The sequence below is a fragment of the Gopherus flavomarginatus genome, chromosome 9, assembly GCF_025201925.1.
Source record: "Gopherus flavomarginatus isolate rGopFla2 chromosome 9, rGopFla2.mat.asm, whole genome shotgun sequence".
Lineage (NCBI taxonomy): Eukaryota > Metazoa > Chordata > Testudines > Testudinidae > Gopherus > Gopherus flavomarginatus.
In genome coordinates this window covers 38,309,017-38,333,916 of record NC_066625.1, presented here as the reverse complement: position 1 = coordinate 38,333,916, position 24,900 = coordinate 38,309,017, and the positions used below count along the sequence as shown (strand labels likewise).

The 24,900-nt window shown below is 47.5% G+C and overlaps 2 protein-coding genes across 8 annotated transcripts in view; both read right to left on the bottom strand.

Annotated features, from left to right (window-relative positions):
• LOC127058370 (uncharacterized) overlaps nucleotides 1-24,900 on the bottom strand; it is a 278,050-nt gene that overhangs the window by 192,652 nt on the left and 60,498 nt on the right. The gene's annotated exons all lie outside the window — the stretch shown is intronic.
• AMDHD2 (amidohydrolase domain containing 2) lies at nucleotides 938-24,830 on the bottom strand. 7 transcript variants are annotated; one of them, XM_050968369.1, is made up of 13 exons: nucleotides 24,771-24,830; nucleotides 23,680-23,798; nucleotides 21,923-22,027; nucleotides 21,091-21,227; nucleotides 19,094-19,233; nucleotides 18,366-18,420; nucleotides 17,101-17,313; nucleotides 11,652-11,740; nucleotides 11,007-11,151; nucleotides 9,789-9,896; nucleotides 8,987-9,055; nucleotides 5,422-5,523; nucleotides 3,888-5,004 (listed from the first exon to the last, which is right to left on the bottom strand). In XM_050968369.1, the coding sequence occupies exons 3-13, from the start codon at nucleotides 22,006-22,008 to the stop codon at nucleotides 4,916-4,918; spliced, it is 1,233 nt and encodes a 410-aa protein (XP_050824326.1). In that variant the 5' UTR covers nucleotides 22,009-22,027; nucleotides 23,680-23,798; nucleotides 24,771-24,830; the 3' UTR covers nucleotides 3,888-4,915. The 7 variants fall into 7 exon arrangements, with proteins under 7 accessions (XP_050824329.1, XP_050824326.1, XP_050824325.1 ...); XM_050968368.1 differs by having other exon boundaries at nucleotides 24,629-24,807; XM_050968372.1 differs by lacking the exons at nucleotides 3,888-5,004; nucleotides 5,422-5,523 and adding an exon at nucleotides 938-1,147 and having other exon boundaries at nucleotides 24,629-24,808.

Genomic DNA, 24,900 nt, shown 5'->3' with positions numbered 1-24,900 from the left:
TCTTTGCACGTATCACATAACTGGAGTAGCGTAACTTAGGTCGACTTACCGTGGTAGTGTATACTGTCATGTTCTGTACCTCAGGGGAACACCCAGCACACTCATGTTCATCCTTATAATATGATTGTGTGGTATCTAACGCAAAGTTTGTCATGTCAATTCAGAAGGCTCATGATGCACTGAGCATTGTTGTTATGATAGTATTATAGCAATCGTTGTTATAGTAATGTTATAGGTTGTAATTTCATGTATATAATTATGAGGTTGAAAATATGTCCTCATGGCTTAAAGCAAGCCCAGGCAGAAGCAGCGGGACAGTTCACACCTCATCAGGGCATGCATGGGACAAACCCAGCCCGGCCTCACACGAACAAAGGACACTGGCCTAGGCAACAACAAAGGACCTGTTGGACTCTTGAGTGAGTCACCCCCTTCCTTTGGTCAGTCTGGGAGTGCAATGAGGTAAGGCTCACCTGACTCTGAAGGGGATGTGGGGGAAGAAAAGCCAATAGGGAAGAAAGGACTTGATAAAGGGGAGAGAGGTTTGCCATGCTCCTCCTCTCTCTTCCACCTCCATCTACAGACATTACCACTAAGCAACTGAAGCACTGATCAAAAGGGAGAGCCTGGCTGAAGGGCAACCAGCCAGCTTGTGGTGAGAAGCATCTAACGTTGTAAGGACACTGAAAGTGTTAAGATCAGCTTAGAATGCGTTTTGCTTTTATTTCATTTGACCAAATCTGACTTGTTATGCTTTGACTTATAATCACTTAATATCTATCTTTGTAGATATAAATCTGTTTATTTTACCTGAAGCAGAGCATTTGGTTTGAAGTGTGTCAGAGACTCCCCTTGGGATAACAAGCCTGGTGCATATCAATTTCTTTGTTAAATTGACAAACTCATATAAGCTTGCAGCATCCAGCAGGCATAACTGGACTCTGCAAGATGGAGGTTCCTAGGATTGTGTCTGGGACCAGAGATATTGGCTAGTGCCATTTGGTTGCACAATCCAAGGAGCAGCTTACATGCCAGAGGCTGTGTGAGAGCAGCCCGGGAGTGGGGGTTCTCACAGTAGAGCAGGGTAAAGCTGGCTCCCAGAGTCAAAGACTGGAGTGACCTAGCAGATCACCAGTCCGGATATCATCTGAGGGAAATGTCACATATACACAGCTTTAGGCTTACTTCCAAAAGCAGAGACTAGTCTATCTATTTACTATTTATTCCCCAACCCTACCCAAATAAAAACCCCACACAAAACCACAACCCTGTGTTAACTGAGAATTCAGGTTTCTCCAGTGGATTTCCTGTCAGAAAACACAATTCCTAAAAATTAAAGGAACTAGGTTAAAAAAGGCACTCCCCTCACCAAAACTGATCTCCAAATATTCAGTCACCGGAGCACACTAACTCCTCTGAACATACTCATTTTCAATTCAACCATCCCATATCAACACACACGAACAACTGACTGGACACCCTGCACCCCATATTCACCATTGTGGTATGATTGACATAATTATGATACACTTTGCACAAAGTATCACACAAGGTGTCAATGGAAAAGTTATGATTTGTTAAATATGATTGTCCTATTTGTATGCATGTATTTTATTTGTATCTGGAGTAATGAATATTGACTGTGCATCTGTATTTCAAATCTGCTTGCTCTGGGTAACACCCACAAAGCTTTACTTCTAGTCTGGCCAGTATTGTGAAGGAACTATTCAAGTTGAATGGCCCATCAAAGAACACAACTCACAATGGACCATGGAAGAAGCCTATCTACATCTGATGGACCTTCCTCAGGAAGTTCTATCTGGAATATCGGTAATGGCCCCTGCTATGACTCAGTGAAGCACGCAAGGGCATGTGATGAGATCATGGGATACTGAACTCCATTTTGGTACTTGTATTTTTCCACAAACTGGGCTGGGAACTTGGCTTGGAACAAAGGGGTTCCTGCCCTATGGAAGAAACCACAAAAGGAGGAAGTGACATCACCAAGAGGCTTCACTCTCCACCCAAGAGAACACCTGGAAACACCTTTGAAACAGAGATTGAACTGGGGGAAGTGCTGGTCCCAGGCTGGAAGAGAGGATTCCTGCCTGTGTATAAAACATCTACAAACTGCTTGTACTATAAAGGTGGAATCTCCATCCTTAGAGGTTTTGACAAAGCCCTGGCTGAGATGATTTAGTTGGGGTTGGCCCTGCTTTGAGCAGGGGGTTAGATTAGATGACCTCCTGAGGTCTCTTCCAACTCTAATCTTCTATGATTCTAACAGGGTGAGACACTGTTTGATTCAAATCCCATGCAGTGTATAAGATTTAGATTGCATTTTGTTTAAGCTATCTTCTTTAATCTGTTTTCTATCACTTATAATCACTTAAAGTCTATCTTTCTGTAGTTAATAAATCTATTTTATATTTTACCTAAAGACAGTGAGAGTGAAGTGTTTGGGGGGGGGGGGATCTCAGCATTGTTGTTATGATAGTATTATAGCAATCGTTGTTATAGTAATGTTATAGGTTAAAGGTTTGTGCATATTCCTCTCCACTGAGGGAGAGACAGACTGGATAATTGTAATCTCTACTAGTCAGGCTTTTTGGACCAGTGCAGGACGGTACAGCTCCAGGGTCCTGGGTTGGGGGTATTTTAGCTGGAGCCAACATTACTAGTGGTGGTTCATGTAGTGGCTGGCCAGAACATTCATGAACACAGCTGGATGTGGCCCCTGCCCGTGGATGTCAGGGTTTTGCAGCTTGTCACAATGGTACTGGGAGAGGGAACCCAGATTGGTAAAATAAAGGGCTCAGCGGTACCCCACTTCCAGGTTGCACAAAGGGTTGGGGGGGAAGAGAACTGCCACAGTGACCACTAGACAGCAACTACCAGTCTGAACTCCAGGCTGTTAACCCGCCATTTCAGTCTACACCAGACTGTGTACGTACATGAAAGGGTGGGCATGGGGGAGTTTCAATCATACGTGCATATACTATTGTTAATCCTCTGCAACGGATAACTGATCCACTTCATTTCTAAAGTCAGACTATATTTATACCATCTTTTGAGCACTTAAATCTATAACATTTATTCAAATTAAAAAAAATAAGTAAAACATTCTCAAAATTAAGGTCTTATCAAACTTTCTTTTGTCCTGAAGTTTCCTCCATTTTTATTCAGAGGCTCCATGGCCTTCAGAAGTGCCACTAGTGAGATGTGGAACCCCAGAGTGCTGAACACACTAGCACAACATTTGACATCTTCAAATGTTGCAATCTGGCAGGGCAGAGTATCTGCTCATCTAGGCAGCAGATGTTAGAAATTCTGAGGAGACCAGTGATGCCAGCAGGGGTTACAGCTACAATGAGGGCTCAGTCAGATGTTGTTTCCAGTGAACTTATAAAAAGATATTGTAAGGAAGAACAAACCTAACTGAAACCTACCAGATTTAAGGTTTCTTTATGAATGCCAAACTTGCTAAGATTCACCACAATTTAAGTCCTATCATTGTCTAATTGACCTGAAGTATCTCAGACATGGTCTCCTCTACCTATGAGCGGGCATTTCAGACACATTTTCTCGGTGGTAAGTTCAGAATCAAGATCAGGATTGGAATGGAAACTCTCTGTCTTCTATAGAGTCAGAAAGCTAACTGACACATCAAGTGAAGATAATTATGAGAATGAGTAGATAAGCAATCATCTAATCCCATGTAGGGCTTCTATTGAGGATATAAACCCGGAGGGAACCCCGCACTTTAAGATGGAATGGTGTCCAGTCACATCACTGCCATTTTGGATACATTCTCTACAGCAAAAGCATCTCACCTCATCACTGACACATAGAAACCAACAGACCAGCAAGCTGTGCAGAGTCCTCGGGAAGCTCTCCAACCATATTAGTTTAATACAGATGGGAATATATACTAGAGCCTGTAAGACCCACTTTGCATGTGTATATAGTTCAAGAACAACATTGCTTTCTGTTGCAGAATGAAGTCCATGCACCCAGCAGACAAAATCACTGCCCACACAGCAAGATAGCATGAGAAGCCAGCAGCTCCTGCTTTTCATGGGTTTGTACACAGCCCTGAGGGTTCAGCCCAGGAGGAAAGTTGGTGGTGAGGGTCTCATCCCAGGGAGCAATACAAGGCACTAAGCTGCCCACGGCCTGAGCGAGGTGGTGAGTACTCTGCTTCAGGGTACAGGACCATCAAGGATGCGACATGAACTCACAGCCCATGACTGACAGTGCCAGGTAGAGTCATCGCCCCCACCCCAGGCTCTCAGCCAGATTGCAGGCTGTCAGCAGAGCTGCTTCAAGGCCACTGGGATTTCTCTAGAAAATGACAGACGAACATTGGGAAGTCGACACTCTGGCATTAGGAGGCCCCATGGTGAGAGACAAAGGGCACAACCAGAGGCCTATTCTGGGAAGTGAAGTTAATGTGTGTGTGTGCTGTGATATGCACATAGGCCTATGTGGGCACACATTGACACAGAACAGCATATGGAGCAGCTTCCCTTCCCTCTACAGCAGGGCTCAAATCCAGTGCTCAGGAGAGAGGACAGACAGACAGGCACCTCGTCCTTCAGGTGGCTCCATTGTAGAGTGATCCCAGCAGCAGAACTCCACCTACTCTTTTACCTCTTGTCTAGCAGAGAGCTGACAAACTCATTGCAAGCAGATCTGGCAACTGAAAGCAAGAGCTGCTCTGGAACACTTAGTTCTTTGGTACTTTCAAGGGTGACACAGGAGGAAGAAACACCAAGGTCTTAAAAAAGCATTCTTTGAGAGAGAAAGAGAGGACAATGCGGCTGCCAGTGACCACTGAGCATGGCGCTTAGGGGAGTTGGTAGTTGGCACCAGGGTTGTGGGAGTGCTGCCAGTCCCAGGTGAGTCTCTGGTTTCATATAGTGAAAGTGTCCTGACTCCAGACCCGTTCACCTGCGATGTACGTGGCTCGCACCCGTAAGCTGTTGTCCAGCAGCAGGAAATCTGCAGCAGACAGAAGAGAGAGGAAGCAGGAATCAGAGGCAGCAGGAGGGGTGCTTGATCTGTTGGGATTGCCAGGGGAAAAGAACTGTAAGAGTTACATTTCCTGCTGATGGAGGAGACATTCCAATACCCATGGAGACTGCAGAGGATTTGCAATAAGACACATACCCCAAATGGTGGTAGAACTGCCCCTACCCAGGCTGTATCAGTAGGAGGTGCTGTAGGGAATGGTGTAGCAGCCCCAATGGTGAGGGAGCTCATAGGTATGTCAGCCTCAGCTCCTTCTAGGAGTCACCCCCATGGGGAATGGTGATCGTGGGCTGGGGAGCTCACTGCTACTCCAGCCCTAGCCTCAGCCACCAGACGACACTGTGGAGAATGGTGAAGTGGTGCATCAACCTGCCATCATGCTGATACCTGCATCGTTGTCATAGTTCAGGGTCCCCTTTCGGTGCTCAATTCCCAAGAGCTGGGCAGGATGGAGGGATGCTGCCTCCAAGGCTGTCTCCACAGTGCATCCTTTGGGGAAGAACAGCACCTTGTTAGGGCAGTTAACAGACATCCTCTTTCAGGACCCGTCTGCTGCTTCCCACACCAGGCAGCCCTTCAGACAAGGCAGGGCTGCTGGAGCAAGGTGCCAGCTGAGTCAGGGTCCTGCCAAGATACTGACAGCCATCTCTGTGGGAAATGGAACAGCAAGGGGCTGCTGGCTGCTAACCAGCCACATGCTGAAATCAGACATGCTGAGCCTTCTGTGACTACTGGGCCCATAACATTTACGCCCGTGGGAAGATGAAATGTACAAAGCATGTGAAAGCTCTTATATAAGACAACATGCTAACCAACAATTTTTCCCTACTTGGAAATTAACCACGAACAATAGGTTAAGTTGCCAATAAATGATTATAAACAAGTGGAAAAGAACCAGACAAAGAAGCTAGGTTAGTCCAAACATTAGGAGACCTGATGGTATGATTCAAAGACTGTGCTGAAATCATCCTTGGTAAAAACAGAAGATGTGGAACCAGAAGTTAACGGACCAAAACTGCTGTGAGGGATATTGAGTCTAATTGGTAGAGAAAATAATGTGAGGGGATGAACTATGCCACCAACATTTCTCCTTTTTGGATATCCTTTAAAGGAAAATAGACTCTCTCCCCTACCCCACCTTGTCATAGAATATCAGGGTTGGAAGGGACCTCCTCTAGTCCAACCCCCTACTCAAAGCAGGACCAATCCCCAATTTTTGCCCCAGATCCCTAAATGGCACCCTCAAGGATTGAACTCACAACCCTGGGTTTAGGGGGCCAATGCTCAAACCACTGAGCTATCCCTCCCCCTCTCATCTCAGCTCCTCTCCTGCCCCCCCAAGATAGAAGGAGCAGATCAGACAAATACTTTCTTCCAGGCAGAATGCCAGCTGGCCTTGCTCTCAATTAAAGAACTTCATTTTCAGAACTCAGGTGAAAATAATCACAGCATTATGACACCCAGTCCTCAGTGGAGATACCTGATAGCCAGCATCACAGAAATGCACAAGATCCTGTTTTGTCTCCCTTCCTTTCATGTTGTTCCCCACATCATCCCTCCTCCTGTCCTATTTCTTATTCTCTTGGCTTTCTATCATCCTGAAATCAGCTACACTGCATCAGCACAGTGAGATGAGCTGACCACAGTCTTGCCCCATCTAAGAAGAAAAGACCCAAGCAGATGACATCACTGACTGGAAAGTGAACCAGGGTCCAAGCAACAGGGGCTGTGGTCAACCTGCCAGCCAAAAGCATCCATTTGAGACTGACCAGCCATCCAGGATTCCAAAGACATCAACACAAGCCGCTGTGATGTTGCACTCCGTATGATTTTATGGAAATAAGCTGATTAGTGTAAATATAATGTAACTGGAATATGCTTTATGCAAAAGGTCTCTTGTAAGGTATCATTATAAAGCTTATAATCTACTGTGCATGTTCATCCTGCTTGTATGTATGTATCATATTGTTCTTGTATCTAAAACTAGAAATATGAACTTAACTCTGAGGACCTATTGTAATTATGCAAACTGTGGGCCATTAATGGTGGTTTAGAATCTTGATGGCGCCCATTGACTAGGACAATTGGCTGTAGATGGTTTATTTACCTGCAAGCCTTCTTGTGGACATGGGGGTCAGCCTGTGGGTAATGAAGAATGAGGTCTTCCAGTGACATGTGACCATGTCATGTGATACTGGAATCCATCTTAAACCTGGTGCTTTTCCATTTAGAAGGAGGGGTGGGATTGGGAACCCAGAGAGACAAAGGATTCCTGCCTTGGGCCAAAGCTATAAAAGGGAGTGAAACAGAACAAAGGGGGCTGCAGTCATGACAAATCCCCCAGCTACCACCTGAGGTGGAACAAGGACTGTACCAGGGGAAAGATTGGGCCCAGACTAGGAAAGAGTCCAGTCTGTGAAAGAAGCTCACTGGAACATCTGAGATGAGATTTTATCTGTAATCAGTTTCTTAATGTATTAGGCTTAGACTTGCATGTTTTGTTTTATTTTGCTTGGTAACTTACTTTGTTCTGTCTATTATTACTTGGAACCACTTCAATCCTACTTTTTATGCTTAATAAAATCACGTTTGCTTATTAATTAACCCAGAGTAAGCAATTAATACCAGGGGGAGCAAATAGCTATGATCTCTATCAGCGTTATAGAGGGCAGACAATTTAAGAGTTTATCCTGTATGAGCTTTATACAGAGTAAAACAGATTTGGGGCTTGGATCCCACTGGGAGCTGGGTGTCCGGCTGCTAGAGACAGGAGCACTTCTTAAGCCGTTTTCAGTTAAGTCTGCAGCTTTAGGGTGCGTGATTCTGACCCTGGGTCTGTGTTGGAGTAGACTGGGGTGTCTGTCTCAACAAGGCCGGGTTCTGGAGGCCCAAACTGGCAGAGAAAAGGGGCTCAGAGGTAGTCTCAGCACATTAGGTGACAGTCCCAAGGGAGTCTCTGATCAAACCCATCCTAGCCATACATTCCCCACCTTGTGTAGGTCTGTCAGACACAGGAGAAATTAATACCATTTTCACACCAAGACTGAATGTAAATTTAACCCTTTTCTTTTCTCAAAGAAAGGTTGTTCTGAAAATGAGACTAATATTTTTCTCCAAAAAGAGAGCGACTTTAAAGGGTTTGATTAAGCTTGTTTTGCATAATCACTCAATTTCAGTTTCAGTATAAATGCTTGTTTTTATTTCTTGTTCCTGATCAATAAACATTCAGCTTTAGAATGAGTGCTTTTGCGTGTTTACCAAGAAATTGAATACACCAAGGCCCCGGATATGAGATCCTGGACCTCTTTGCATCACTCATTTTATGTTGGACAGTGGAAGAGTTTAACATTTTATCTCTTCTGACCCTTGAAGTTAATAAGACAGGTCTCAACCCAGCCTGGTAATCCCTGTCTCCACCCCACGCCCCCTTTTCAGGGAGCAGAGTGAACATTCATACAGAGAGATGGACACTTTCCTGAACCACTGGGGACACAAAGGACACACGTGTGAGCAACTCAGACATAGCTTGTTAATAGTTACTCTTTGATGGTGCTTGCGGGGAAAGGCCCAGAGGGGCTGCAGGAGAGGGATGAGCAGTTGCAGCGTGGCTGGAGGGAGGAAGGGAGGAATCAGAAGTTGTGGACAAGATTATTCACCTTTGGCCCCTTTGCACCTGTGACTACGGAGAAGCTCGCTTGTTCTCACTGCGGTAAGAGTAAAGCCTAATCTCTCCCTGGCTGGCACCCATTGCGGCTCTGCCTGCTAGCTGACTTGGGACTCCAAGAGGGCTTGGAAAGAATGCCACAGCCAGCCTTGTCTGGGGAGAGGATCTCCCTCCTACGCTCTCTGGATATGTGTAGAGACTTTTGGCCCTAGGAGAAGTGATAACAGCAAGGGGCACTGTGCTCCATCCCAGAGCCCGCAGGCAGAGCAGTAGGAGAGTTGGGCTCACCTGTGGCTTCCAGGAAGTGCCGAACACAGGAGTCCATGGTTGCTACACTGCCACTCAGGGTCTTCGTCCCTGAGCAGGAGAAAAGACAGGAAACTGAGCAGAGCCACCAGCCATCTAACAACAACGGTCCTCGTGGGGTTACAATCCCATTCCACAAGTGGAATGAGTCTGAGGCCTCTCAGCCTCGGCTCCAGAGAAGCCATGGCCGATTTCGGCAACAGGCTGAGGTTGCAGGGGGTGTGACAGGGCAGGATTGAGTAGTATGGTTGGAGGGAGGTTCTGAACTGGAAATTACAGGTTGTTAGAGGTGCATGGCCAGCTCCTGCTCACCCCATGCCTGTGCCCTGTGCTCCTGGCACCTCACTTTCATGGGCACCACAACCCTGTGAGAGGGTTGGGCTTTAATGGGAGATGAAGTAGATGCTATTGTCCCACATAGTGTGAGGAGATTTCCCATAATGCCAGAGCGCGTCTCATAGCAGTGCCCAGTGCAACTTCAGATGTGGCACCATTTGCTCATATGTCCTCCCCAGCTTTTCCCCTTACAAGGTACCACACTACCAGGAGCCAGGATTTCAATCAGCCAGCAGCAGGTGAGACACAGCCAAAGGGCACTCCCTTCTGTGCCAAGGGACAGCGGGTTGCCTCATGGCACTGCCAGCCTTTGCTAGATCAGGACACACAGGGCTCACACCTGCTCTGCAGCCAGTGGAGCCATCTGGAAGGCCCAGGGATCTGCCTTAAAACACACATGGACTTAGGTGGAGGCTGAAGCTGACCGGGCTGTGTATGGAGTGCTCACCTGCAATGTACGTGTTCAGTCCGTCCACCTCGATCACCTGCTGGCCCAGGGTGTGCTTCCCTGGGGCCAGCCCCATTCCCGCAATGGCATCTGTCACCAGCACCAGGCCTAAGAGAGACAAGGAGGGGCCACGTTAGCTCTAGCCTTCAGCCCACCTTTGAAGGGGTTTCTCTGCAGTTCTTCAGTGAAAGTCCCAGGCATTTTGCTCTGCTGGGAGTGGTAATGGCAGCAGTCAGGATGTCTGTGACCCAGCAAGGAGGACTCTCCTGAGAGCACTGCGTCTTCTGGATGCAGGGCTGACTGTAGCTTAGGAAAGTGGGGAGGAAAAGAAGATGGAGAAGCGGGGAGAAGACAGACTGTTTCATAAGACAAGCACAAAGCCTTGGGCAGGTGACACAGAGGTTTGAGCTGAAGGACCAGGCTATGAGCTGGGTAATTTGGAGCCACAGGGAACGTGTAAGTGCAGCAAGGGGTGGGGAATGACACTGGACTTTACTCATGAGGGGCCATTGACACACAGGATTCCTTTCACACAGCACTGGAGAAGGGTGCAGGGGTGCCCTGGTGCCTGAAGTCCTCTGGTTATCCGCAGAACAGGTAGTGCATGAGCAGTGACAGAGCCACACTTTGCCTCCCACAGGGCTACCAATAGGCCTCCCCCAAGCTGGGAGGCCTCATCCCCAGGGCAAGAACTTGGGACATTCTCCGGGGATCTCTCCTGAGATGGTCAACAAGGGTGCACCCCCACTGTCCATGACCGTGTGCTATGCAGATACCCATTCTTTGGGAGCTGGAGGGAGCCCTGACAGCACAGGCCATACTTCAGAGAGAGTCTGGGAGCCTGCTCCTCCTCACACTCCTGACCACAGAACAGCCTTTGGGCAGCTACAGCAACTGCTCACATGGAAACAATAGCAATGAATCATGGGTTTTCAGCTTCTTTTAGCAGGAACAAGGAGGGGAAACCAGCACCATGTGATCAGCAAATGATGCACAGGCCATACTGGTCTGAAATCAGTAACCTAGAGGTGAAAGCTCCCACTATCCAGAGCCAGCCAGGCCCCTGACATACACCATTCTTAAGTAGAAGTAATCCTATCTGGTACCATTTGAGGAGGATGCTGCACATCAGCTAGGAGAAAAGCAATCCAGATAGGCACAACACTTGGGTTCAGAGGTGCTCTGCTGTCCAGACCAAGGGGATCCCCAGTGGTTCACCTTTGGGGTGTGCTCGATGTGCAATTCTCAGAGCCGCAGGGTTGGTGTGGATCCCATCTGATATCATGCCATAGAACACCCTCCGCCTGGCAGGAATCTGGTCACTCGTCAGCAGCCCCACGATCCCAGGGTCGCGATGGTGGAACTGTGCAAAGAGATGAGAAAACAGGTGTGATGCCTGCCATGAAGAAACCCACAGGCCGCCAGTGCCCTGTAGATGCCCCAATTTTATAGGGACAGTCCCAATATTTGGGGCTTTGTCTTATATAGGTGCCTATTGCCCCCCACCCCCGAACTGATTTTTCACACTTGCTGTCTGGTCACCATAGTGCCCTGGCTAGGGGGTGCTGCCATGAATGCAGCAGCTGAACGTAGTGACAATGAAGAGGCATGCATGGTGCTATAACCCAGACTCACTCGAGGTGGCACTTTATCCCCCACTAGTGGTGGCTGGCCCATGTAAAAAGTTTGATGAGCTAACAGAGCTGTGTCTTCATTTCTGGCAATAGGGGCTTGTGCATTTAGACCCAGAGTCACTTCCCCTTGCTGACAACCCACCCAGATGCGTGGCAGAGAATAAATGTCCGTAGAGGAGAAGACAAGCCAGAGTGAGCAGGCAGGCAGTGGGCTCCCTCAGCTACTTACAGGTAACATGGCATTGAAGAGATGGGTGATAAAAGTAGCACCATGCCGGACAGCTTCCTCTGCCTGAGACAGATTAGCCACAGAATGTCCTGCGAATAAAGAGCACTAGGTGACTTCTCTTGCTATTTCCCCCTTTATTCTCTCCATTTACTCCAGTAACGCCCAGGGGCAAGTGTGCTCAGTCCACAAATCACTAGAAGTTTGCTGAAAATCCACCTATTATTCAATCATGCTACACTCCAGTTCTGACAGCCCCATTCAGAACCCAGCTGGAGCATGGAAGTTCCAGTGCCAGTGGTCGAGATGAATTTGGATCCCTACTGCAGTGTACCATGGCTTCCAAGGACTTCAGAAGAGAGACAAGGTGGGTCTTTTACTGGACCAACTTCTGTTGGTGAGAGACAAGCTTTCGAACTTACATGGAGCTCTTCTTCAGGTGCTGACGAGACCTCGGGGCTTTGTTAAAGTGATGGAATGAGCTTTTGTTTTGCTCAATGAAGATAAGAACCGTAGCCCTTTCCAGGGGCTCTGAATCCCGCTGGAGGCCGAAATTTGCCCTTCTGGATTTTTCTTTTATACGGCCTGTAGGGCAGCAAATGCTATGGCCAATTATATACAGATTTTCTACATAAACCCTTCTTTTGCATGGTTCATCAATTTCAGCCCAAAAAGAAACAACTCAGGGGAGGGGTTACGTTTTTCTATCCTTGATCTCAGCACTAAAGGGGAGCTTGTGAGCAGAACATGAGAAAAATACAGCCACTGCTAAATTATCGGGGGCGGGGGGAGGGGAGGGGAGGGAGTTCTCTGCACACATGACTTCCACTTTAAAAAATTAACTGTGCTAAACTTTCCAGAGATGCCTCCATTTTTGGGTGTGTAACTTGAAACACAGTAAGAGGCCTTAGTTTTCAGAAGGCAGGTATTCTGCACTTTCTAGAAAGCAGTCCCATTTAAGGTGGCTACTGCTGGACACTTAAGCCTTTCTGTGCAAGGAGAATTCAAACAGATTAACTTTAGACGTTGAACCTTTGCATGTGGTTGGCCCTCACTGAGATCTTAGCTAAGTTTAAGACAAGTAAAGGTCAGGATCATATTCTGCCCTTAAATACAGACGGTCCACCCACCCTACTCCTACATCTTGCTGGAGTCAGAGTTGCTCACTCCTATCAAAGTGGAATTTGGCCCTTATTTACAAACACTCTGAAAAACTAAGACACGCACACCGTCAGATATGCCCACCCAGTTTAGAGCCATGTTACATAGATGACCTTTTGTGCTTCTGTTTCACTGGAGGGCTCCAGAGCTCTGAAGAACATTGACTCTGCACAGTTGTGGACATGAGGAGTGGAAGCAGAAAGGTTTTCCTTTGAGGTTGGAAAAAGACATGGAGCGAAATCCAATGCAGATAGCTTGCACTAATGCACCATTACAGTTACTATGGAGCTCATAGACTTAAGGTCAGAAGGAACCATTATGATCATCTAGTCTAACCTCCTGCACAATGCAGGCCACAGAATCTCACCCACCCACTCCTATAACAAACCCCTAACCCATGTATGAGTTATTAAAGTCCTCAAACCGTGGTTTAAAGACCTCAAGGTGCAGAGAATCCTCCAGCAAGTGACCCGTGCCCCATGCTGCAGAGGAAGGTTAAAAACCTCCAGCGCCTCTGCCAATCTGCCCTGGAGGAAAATTCCTTCCCAACCCCAAATATGGTGATTAGCTAAACCCTGAGCATGTGGGCAAGACTCACCAGCCAGACACTCAGGAAAGAATTCTCTGTAGTAACTCAGATCCCATCCCATTTAACATCCCAATCGGGCATATTTACCTGTTAATAATCAAAGATCGATTAATTGCCAAAATTAGGCCATCTCATAATACCATCCCTTCCATAAACTTATCAAGCTTAGTCTTGAAGCCAGATATGTCTTTTGCCCCCACTACTGCCCTTGGAAGGCTGTTCCAGAACTTTACTCCTCTAATGTTTAGAAACCTTCGTCTAATTTCAAGTCTAAACTTCCTAGTGTCCAGTTTATATCCATTTGCTCGTGTCCACATTGGTACTAAGCTTAAATAATTCCTCTTCCTCCCTGATATTTATCCTTCTGATATATTTATAAAGAGCAATCATATCTCCCCTAGCCTTCTCTTGGTTAGGCTAAACAAGCCAAGCTCTTTGAGTCTCCTTTCATAAGACAGGTTTTCCATTCCTTGGATCATCCTAGTAGCCCTTCTCTGAACCTGTTCCAGTTTGAATTCATCCTTCTTAAACATGAGAGACCACAACTGCACACAGTATTCCAGATGAGGTCCCACCAGCGCCTTGTATAACAGTACTAACACCTCCTTATCTCTACTGGAAATACCTCGCCTGATGCATCTCAAGACCACATTACCTTTTTTCACAGCCATATCACATTGGCGGCTCATAGTCATCCTGTGATCAACCAATACTCCAAGGTCCTTCTCCTCCTCCGTTATTTCCAACTGATGCCTCCCCAGCTTATAACAATAGTTGTTCTTATTAATCCCTAAATGCATCACCTTGCACTTTTCACTATTAAATTTCATCCTATTACTCCAGTTTACAAGGTCATCCAGATCTTCCTGTATGATATCCCGGTCCTTCTCTGTTAGCAATACCTCCCAGCTTTGTGTCATCCACAAACTTTATTAGCACATTCCCACTTTTTGTGCCAAGGTCAGTAATAAAAAGATTAAATAAGATCGGTCCCAAAATCGATCCCTGAGGAACTCCACTAGCAACCTCCCTCCAGCCTGACAGTTCTCCTTTCAGTACGGCCTGTTGTAGTCTCCCCTTTAACCAGTTCTTTATCCACCTTTCAATTTTCATATTCATCCCCATCTTTTCCAATTTAATTAATAATTCCCCATGTGGAATCGCATCAAATGCCTTACTGAAATCGAGGTAAATTAGACCCACTGCATTTCCTTTGTCTAAAAAAATCTGTTACCATCTCAAAGAAGGAGATCAGGTTGGTTTGGCACAATCTACCTTTTGTAAACCATGTTGTATTCTGTTCCAATGACCATTGACCTCAATGTCCTTAACTACTTTCTTCTTCAATTTTTTTTCTAAGACATTGCATACTACAGATGTCAAACTAACAGGCCTATAGTTATTTGGATCACTTTCTCCTTCCTCCCTCCCTCTCCTCCCCGTTAAAAATAGGAACTATGTTAGCAATTCTCCTGTCATATGGTATAACCCCTGAGTTTACTGATTCATTAAAAATTCTTGCTAATGGGCTTGCAATTTCATGTGCAAGTTCCTTTAATATTCTTGGATGACGAATATCTGGGCCCCCTGATTTCGTCCCATTAAGCTGTTTGAGTTTGGCTTCCACCTTGGATGTGTTAATATCTACCTTCCATAGCCTCATTCCCATTTGTCAACCTACCATTATCCCTAAGCTCCTCATTAAAGGCTGAGGGAAAGTATGTTTAGATATTGGACCACGCCTAGATTATCCTTAACCTCCACTCCATCCTCAGTGTTTAGCAGTCCCATTTCTTCTTTGTTTTCTTATTTATATGACTATAGAACCTTTTACTATTGGTTTTAATTCCCTTTACAAGGTCCAACTCTACATGGCTTTTGGCCTTTCTCACTTTATCCCTACATGTTCTGATCTCACTAAGGTAGCTTTCCTTACTAATTCCTCCCATCTTTCACTCCTTGTAGGCTTTCTGCTTTTTCTTAATCACCCCTCTGAGATTCTTGCTCATCCAGCTTTGTCTACAACTCCTGCCTATGAATTTTTTCCCCTTTCTTGGGATGCAGGCGTCTGATAGTTTCTGCAACTTTGATTTGAAGTAATTCCAGGCTTCCTCCACCTTTTGATTCCCAAGTTCTTCAGTCCAATCCACTTCTCTAACTAATATCTTTAATTCTTTAAAGTTAGCCCTTTTGAAATCAAAAACCCTAGTCCCAAATCTATCTTTGTTTATCCTTCCATCTAGTTTGAACTGAATTAGCTCATGATCACTCAAACCAAGATTGTCCCCTGCAACCATTTCTTCTATGGAGGTCCTCACTACTCACCAAAACCAAATCTAAAATGGCATCCCCTCTTGTTGGTTCTTCAACTACTTGGTGAAAGAATCCATCAGCTATCGCATCCAGAAAAATCTGAACCCTATTATTCTTACTAGCACTTGTCCTCCAGTCTACATCTGGGAAGTTAAAGTCTCCCATGATCACACAATTCCCATTAGTGATTACTTCATTAAAAACATTAAAAAGGTCCATATCCAAATCGGATCCCGGCAATCTGTAGCACACCCCAAGCACTATCTCAGGGGAGGCTCTAGTAGCTTTCTTTCCCAATGTGATTTTTGCCCATACAGACTCTGGCTTATCCGTTCCATCCCTTCTTATTTCTTTACAGTTAACCTCATCATTGATATACAATGCTACTCCACCACCTTTGCCTTTATTTCTGTCTTTCCTAAACAGCATATACCCTTCAATACCTGTACTCCAGTCATGACAACTATTCCACCATGTTTCTGTTATCCCTATAATATCCAGTTTCACTTCCTGCACCAGTAGCTCTAGTTCCTCCATTTTGTTACCTAGGCTCCTCGCATTAGTGTACAAACATCTTAATTTCTGCCGTTTGGCTTCATTGACATTCTTTACCTGATTAGGAACAGACATTCTACCACCACAATCACCTATTAGACTGGTATCTACACTACCCTTCCTCCTAATGTCCATTCTTCTACCCATGGCTGTATCCTTTCTTACTTTGTTTTCTTCCCTCTCAATGTTACATTCTGGCATGCAGATTACCTGGACATCTCCCAACCATGTCCCCCAGATTCCTAGTTTAAAGCTCTCTAAATCAGTTATGCCAGCCTCCATCCTAGAAATCTATTTCCCTCCTTCCTCAGGTGAAGTCCATCCCGAGAGAACAGTCCTCTGTTCATGAATGCTTCCCAATGGCCATACATCCCAAAGCCCTCCTTATAGCACCACTGCCTGAGCCATCTGTTGATCGCCATAATCTTGTCACACCTTTGTTGTCCTTCTCTAGGAACAGGCAGAATCCCACTGAAGATCATCTAAGCCTCGATTTCCTTAAGTGTCTTCCCCAGTTTGGCATAGTCTCCCTTGATACGTTCCAGTGAGAATCTAGCCGTATCATTCGTTCCCACATGAAGGACAATCAGCTGTTAGGGTTCTCATAGCCATGTTGGCTTGAACACACTGCATGCAATATGCACTACAGACAGTGGCCTGATTTGCTAGAGTAACTCCATTAACTTCAATGCACCAGCACTGGCACGAGACCAGTGTGACAGAACAGACCATTAGGCCCAGGGTGAGCAATGTGAGCAAACAGATTGGGCCTTTAAGGGATTACCCAGACCCACTCACATAGCCCACCAGGCCCTAGCCAGCAGACACCCTTACCCAGCGAGACACAGATGCCCTGTCTGGTGAGTTCCTGGATCACCTCACTGCTCCTCTTCATCTCAGGGGCCAGGGTGACAATCCGGACACAGTCCAGGTGCCTGTAGGTGGCAAGCAGGTCCTGGAAAGCTCCCGATTCAAAGGTGCTGAGGTAGTGCTCTGGGTGCGCCCCCTTCTTCTCCTTGCTTATGAAAGGCCCCTCCAGATGGGCCCCTGCCCACCAGGGAGAGAAAAAATACCCACAACTGTTTCCCTTTCTTACCCCAAGGGTGAGGACACCGGCCATCCCACCTCAGCCCAGCCAATCCCCTCTCCTGGCCAGTCCCACCCTGCAATTTGCCAATCCCCCTCCCTGTCAAGCTGGCTCCAAGAATGAAAAAACAGGTGGCTGCAGAGAAAGTCAAGGCTTCTTCGTATCTCCTTGTAGGTTGACTAGACAGCAAGTGTGAAAAATTGGGATGGGGCTGGGAGGGTAATAGGAGCCTATATAAGAAAAAGATCCCAAAATCGGGACTGTCTCATTAAATCGGGACATCTGGTCACCCTATCACCCTGTAACTGTTATCCTGCTCTATCCCCTGCCCCAGACTCCTTCCCCTCACCACCCCACTCTTGCCTGGCTTTACTTAACCTCACCAGCTGCTGGCACCTATAATCTTTATTGCCCTAGCCCACAACTCCCCACCGCCCCTTCCTACTGCCTGTTTCCCACTCTCCTCACCTCAACGAGCTTGCCCCAAATGCCAGCAGCTCAGTTTTAAAGACCAAAGCAAGGTCCCTAACGTGCGGCCTTCCCCGAGGTGCCTCAACCCCAATTTTCAGGCAGAGAGCTCCCTACTCCTCAGAATGATGGAGGCCCTTGGGCTGCTCTCCTCAGCATGGCATGAGAGATGGCATCATTGCCAGCATGGGCAGTCTGCCCACTCACAGTGACCCACTGTCACACACTGCCCAATTCCAGCAGGGCTGACATGTTGGATGCAGAGCCCAGCAGAGAGGAGTGCAGTAGCAAGTGCCATGGGGTGGAGCTGCAGAAGGAACATGGCAGCCAGCATACAGAGATCTCTGGGAGTCATGGCCAGGTTGTACCTGGCCTTGCACAAAGTACAAATCTCAACCCCACCTCCACTTCCCTATGGGACAACACTCCCAGCCACAGTGAATGCTTTCCACAGCAGCTGCTTCTCCTTCCTCCACAGAGGAGCGAGTCCCCTCACAGCAGAGAGGAGAGGGGACAAGAGGACAGGACCTTGCTGTTCACTTACCCAGGATACCAGCTCCATGAGGCCCTCCATTTCTTATGCTGATCTGAGGAAGAACCTAGAAGGATGGGGACGTGTTAGAAGCCTCACAGACACGGTACCCAGCCTGCCTCTTATTAGGGCCCCTAGCATAATGCCTATGAGTGCCAAAGGGAGCTATTTCACCCACTTGACCCCAGGGCAGCGAGAGAGAAGTAACTATCCCTGCTGGAATGTTAAAAACTGGCCCCAGGGTTAGATGTGCTTTCCTGCTGGGCATGGCCTGTGCAGCTCTCGTAGTGGCAGGGCAGACTGATGTGTTGGTCTTTAGCAGAAAGGGTTAATCTCTGTTGGAGGGGGACACTACTTCAGAACCCATTCTCTTGTGGTCCCATGTACCCCAGCTCCCAGTTCTCAAAAGAACCCAAAACAGATCACTGTGTATGACTTGCGATACACTGTGCATGACTTGCAATACACTGCGCTCTGAGAAAAAGCAGGTCCCAAGCCCTATATTACTTGTCTCATGGGACCCTGGGAATATTGCAGCATCAGCTGCCTAAATGTGCAGAGAAGCCATCTGGGTTTAGAACCCAGCTCCTCACACTCCCTCCCCTTCCCAACAGGCCGCTGCCATCACAGAGCCCATACACTTCACTTCTGTGGTGCAGCCGCCAAGTCTTAGCCACCTGATCCAAAGGTGCCATCTCCATTGCCATGAGTGTTTTGGTGCCCTGTGGGGCTCCCCTTACCTTGTGATAGACGGATGGCGGGGAGGTCACCAGGGTTGGGCAGAAGGAGGTCACGCCATGGGAGAGAATCTTCTGACTCACCAGAGAGATCCCTGATTGGACGTCATCCACGGCTAAGGAGAAATCCACCCCAAAGCCCCCTGCACCATAAAGGAAAAAAGGACAGCAAGTGGTGACATGGCAATTGGGTCTAGAAACCAGGGAGGCCAGCTCTGGAGGCAGGACTGTAAATGATACCTAATATAATGTGCAACTGAAGATTAGCTTTGAGAATAAGGGGAGCGCTACAAGCAAGTGGGGTGAGGGAGGATTTTGGGTTGCACAGCAAGCCCCTATAAAAGGAGATGTGGTGTACCTGATTGCACTAGCAGTCCTGGGAACTAATCCCCAAGGGCAAGCAGGCAAACTCAACAGAAGGAGCCTGACCCCTCTATTTCATTCCCCCACACTGCCCCGTACTCTTTCTTAGGTACTTACCTAGCCCCCACTCCCACATTATATGAGCACCTCATGAGCTGTTATTCATTTAACCTTATACACACCTGTGAAGCAGGTTAAGGCTCTGATCCCACTGAACGGAGGCACACAGAGGCCCAAGACAATGCAAGAAATCTGTGGTGGAGCAGGGACTTAAGTCTCCCAGGTCCTTGGCTAGTGCCCTAACCACTGGACCATCCTTCCTCTCTGATCCTTTATGCCACACTTTGTCCTTCAGATCCCTCCTCAAAACCCAGTCCATCTCCACAATTCTCCCAATGGCAACCCACATGACTTTGCTACCTCCTAACTTAAAACTCTAGTATAGACACAGACTGTGAACAAAAGTTATGCTGTTTTAATTAAACTGCTTCTGCCTGCCCAGACTATGCTCCCTGTGTCCGCAGAGCACATCCACACTAGCAGCTCTTGCATCAACACAGAGAGTAGTGCATTGAGGGTAGCTATCCCACTGTGTAACTGGCCACAGGGTGCTTTGGGAAAGGTTTGCAATGCCTCATGGGACAAGTACAGCGTCACATGATGCAGGTTTCTCAATCCTATGTTCCATGGGCATCCTACTAGATTTCAGTTGAAAAGTGACTGACAGTGTATACATGGGAGAGGAGGGAGAGCGTGAGAGACAAGGAGTGGGGGCGGGGGGGCAGGAGAGACAGCGCGTGTGTTAGGGAAGTGTGTGTGTGTTGGTAGAGAGTGTGTCTGCATGCTGTCCCTTTAAGTTCAGATAGCAACCAGAGCAACCAATCCCAGAAGAGGAGATACACACCCCATAACAGCCCCCTGCTCTGGGAGGGGGCATCCCCTCCCTCCTGGCTCTGCACAGCACAGCTGTCTCTCTCCCTCCCTCCCTCCTCCTCCCCACAGCAGCAGCCGCTCTTCTGCATGCCTATGGTTCTGGGATTCCTTCCACATTCTCCTACAGCAGCTCTGTGAGCTTTTCCAAGCTGAGGAATATCAAAGCCTCCCGGAGCTTTGAAAGGGGACAGACATGCCTGTAGGGCAGCCAAGTTCAAAACAGTGAGCAGAGTGGTCATGATGGGCATTGTGGGATACAGGAGGAGGTCAATTATGTCGACATAATGAACGGCATCATCTACACTGGGTCTTTGCCACTTTAACTTTGCTACAAAAAGCTTTATGCCTCTTGTTGAGATGGTTATATTTTATTGGCAAAACAGCAGAGTTTTGCACCAAAAGTAGCTTTGCAGTGTGTACACCTCCATTGTTTTGTTGGCAAAAGCTGCCTTTTGCCAACAAAACTGTACAGTGTAGACAAGGCCTTAAAACAGAGAGCCAGCCACAGACTGCTAAACTAGAAGCTATGGAAATCTTATTTGCTGATGCAGCTGATCTCTCAACAAAGTCCATTTTCAGAGTCAGAGTTCAAAGGGCGGGGGGTGGGGGGACATGTTTGTGCTGGAACTCAGTCTGTTTCTAAGTGGCACACATGGAGCCTGGTTCTCACTCAGATCTGCCCTAGATCAGCTGGAATGCCTTACCATTAATCTGCACATCAATGAATCCAGGGGCGATGATGCTGTCCTTACAATCCAGCTGAATATCAGCAGATCCCTTCTCATCAAAGAACAGCTTCTCTGGGTTGAGGATCTTCCCCTCTCGCACCCACAAATCCTCCCTGACAGAAGAACCACGCAGAATAAAAGATCAACCATTCCTCCCAGCAGCAGGGGAGGGGCCCGGACTGCTTTCCACACTATTCAGTCCCCCTTTACCTATTAGGAAACCCAGCACATAGACCACCCCAACACGGGGACTGGCAGCTAACCCACCATGTGCTGTTATGGCAAGCACGGGCAAGAACCAAATCAGCACCAGGCACTCCCGCCCCAGGGAACTGCATGTGTCACCTCTAGGATGTTTCCCATATGCCACCCCAACATGAACAATGCCTATACAGTCTCCTTGGGAGGGCTGGCGTCCTCTGGGTCCTTCCTCTCTCCCTGCAGAGGACAGATGTGGGAAGAGGATAGTATGGATCAAATGAGCCTGGTAAGAGTTTACACCGGTTCTGATTGTTACCTAGGTGGCAGCCTAACACATAGTTGAGGCCTCTTGGTGTCTGCTACAGGGAACAACTGCAGCTTTACAAAACAGAGGGAAGTTGGGGTATTGTTAGAACCAGCAGCCCTGTGGTTGGTGCTCTTTGCTGCCATGCAAGAGATCTGCATAGGTTCAACTCCCAGGCCTGGTTTTTTCAAAGAAGAGCATTCAGAGGTCCAATATTTTCTATACCTAGCATTCCACGGCATCGGAGGAACACATTTTGGTATGCAGGCAGCCATCCCAGGGCAAACAAATTCATCTGCTCACCTTTGCAGCTGGTGACTCCTCAGAATCCTGCAGTTAGTGAACTGGAAGATTGGAGCATCCGAGACAGACTTATTAGACGGCATCATCGGGAGTTTGAGAAAACACCTGAAACAGGGAAGGGGAATGAATGCAGAGGATGGGATACTTCCAGTAACCCTCACAGAGGCATAGACAGAAGAATGAGAAATGAAAGGTGGTTAGCACGCAGGGCTGAGACTCAGGGGCGGGTTGGTGCAGAATGAGAGCAAGGAGGTGCTGCTTTGCAAAAACACAAAAAACACAGTGAGAATACAGTAGACAGAGGTCAGCCAGATGGGGCAACAATCATCAGAGAGTTCGGATAGTGCCTAGCGCAATGGGATTCTAATCTTGATTGGGGCCTGTGAGAGTTACTATGACAAATAAATAATTGTGGGGCAAAAGTGGAGTTAAGGTGATGGAGATGGAAGTAGGAAAAAAAGGGGGGTGGGAAAAGCAAGAAGAGAGACAACTTAATTTAGTGAATATTTGTGCTCTTTCGTTTTACTGTACTTCCAGGACCATGATTTTCCAAGCTGCTCCACAGACTCATAAACCTGCATGGAGCTCTTATGAAGTTAATGAGGCTCTGGACGGCATGGATCAGTATTCATGTCATGCTCCCCATCAGTACCAAGCCCAGGCCAGGGAAGCTAAAGATTCAACCAGTGGCCCAAATTCACTGATAAATCCTGGTCACATGCCATCTGAGGCACACTGCGCATATGCTAAGAAGAATGAGGCTCCAAGCAGTGGCTCATCCATATGGAACAGCGGATGGGACAGTTACTCAGAGCCCTTAGGCTGCAGTTGCTCACCATGCTGGATTCTAGAGATAAATATTTGGAGAAAGACAGAAAATAACCTGATCTCTGTCAAACTGCACACAAAATGCCCTGATAGGTGGGGGGTCTAATTGCTTCAGGGCTCCTTATTTATTTAGAGCATTTCCCCACTGAAAGGTTTCAGGTGTCTGCAACTCCACCAGGACCTTCACAGTTGCAGCTTGACTCCACTTGTCCAGCAGCACAGGAGGATGGAGGAGGGGAAAGGGGAGGCAATAAGAAGAGGAATCTTTAAGTCACTAACACACGTTTTGTTTCAAATGAGTCTCTGTTTAGAAGCACCCAAATCGTAAAGCTCTGCTGACAAACAATTGATCCAGGCATGTCTTAAAACACCCTTCAATAGTTACACCAAATTAGAGTGGTTTCTTTGGTTAAATACACACTTTTGTGGGCAAAACATGAGTAATTTCAACCAGGCAAGATTTAAAATGGCCAGTCCAGATGTCCTTGAAATTGAGTCTAATGGAAGTAGATGTTCCCAGATGTCCCAATTTTATAGAGACAGTCCTGATATTTGGGGCTTTTTCTTACATGGGTGCCTATTACCCTCCACTTTCTGTCCTGATTTTTTACACTTGCTATCTGGTCATACTAAACGGAAGTGCTACGGGCCTGATGCAAGTCCACTGAAATCAATGGGGGACTTTTCACAGGCTTCAATGAGCTTCAGATAAGATCACAACAGACCTTTTACTAACATATTAATACCCCTAAGGGCTGCTAGAAATAATGAAGTAAGATGCTTCAATTTAGGATTGGACGTAGAAGCTGACAATGCAACCCAACTGCCCCAAATGCTATGATTTTGAAACACAACATGATACCATAGGAAAGTCAAGCACAGAGAGTGAGGACAATGAATAGAAATCATTGGATTTCTTTTCAACTAACCTCAGTTCCTGGGAAGATCAATCTGAGCTCTTCAACCTTTTCAGCTTGTGAAACTGCACCTCTCACTCAGCATCCCATACTTACTTTGGAGAAGGACTGCACTGACAGGCTGCTGGTACCTGTGGAAGAAATTGTTAAGTATAACACAGTGGAAATGAAAGCAGAGAGTCTCTGCATATCCCACTCCTTGGCAGTGGGTTAGACCACACTCCTATTGTAGTAACTGAATACATGATAGCACTACACTGCACTGGGGAAAGAATCAAAGAAATCAGCTAGCCTACCACAAACTTTACACCTGTCAGAGACTACTTATTAATAGAATTTGATACTTTCAGGCTAATGCCATTATTACTTACTATTGTATTACAGTACAGTCTAGAGGCCCTGGAAGACATCAGGGCCACATTGGGCTAGCACTGACAACACAGAATGAAAAGATAATCCTTGCCCCTTTATTCTCTTTTGCCACTCTCCATATTTTTGGGTCCCCCAGGTACTTTCTGTGGCATTGCAGCAGCTCTTCTTTTCAGAGATATGCGGCTAGGCAGATGAGAGAGATTATGCAGTCTAGCGCAAGTCTCATTACTGTTGTCCTATGGGGGGATACCACCCCCTCTGTAACCAGGCACTGAGAGGCAGACAGTGTCTCTGCAAAGAGCCAGCACAGTGAGAAGGCAGCAGCAGCAGACAGATCTGGGGGCAGGCACAGAGCGGGTACTGTGGAAGGAGCTCAGACCATGCTTCCTCGCTGGCACCCCATCGCTCTGGTAGCGTAGCCAGGAGCAGCACTGGCAGAAAACGGGTGTGGCTGGGAGCTCCAGCTCAGCTGAGCTCATATCTATCTCCCGGCTCCCTAAGGCCCCGCCAGAGGGGGCAGGAAGCTGGAGGAGGAGAATGGAGGTTCTTAAGACAGCTTAGCCCGGGCCCCGCTTCCGTGGGTTCTTACCGGGCCGGGGGCGCGGGCAGCTCAGCCCGGGTCCGGTTCTCCGGGCTCTAACCGGGCCGCGGGCGGGTGCACGGGGTGTGAGGCAGCTCAATCCGCGCCCAGCCACACTGCCCCCGACGCGGGGGCAAGCTCCCCACCTTACCCCTACGGCTTTGCCCGCTCCTGCTGCCGCAGCGCACGGTCACGTGAGTCTGCTCAGCTGATTGGGTAGGGGTAGGAAGGCGAGGTTCCCCGAGCACGTGATCGGCAGCGAGGGGCTGCCATGATGGGAA

Coding starts and splice junctions, on each gene's coding strand:
- AMDHD2 (XM_050968369.1), bottom strand. CDS start 22,008: ATGATGCCGTCTAATAAGTCTGTCTCGGATGCTCCAATCTTCCAGTTC. Junction 9,897..11,006: donor ACATCGAGCACACCCCAAAG/GTGAACCACTGG, acceptor TGTCTCTCTTAG/GCCTGGTGCTGGTGACAGAT. Junction 9,056..9,788: donor ACTGAACACGTACATTGCAG/GTGAGCACTCCA, acceptor TCTCCTGCTCAG/GGACGAAGACCCTGAGTGGC.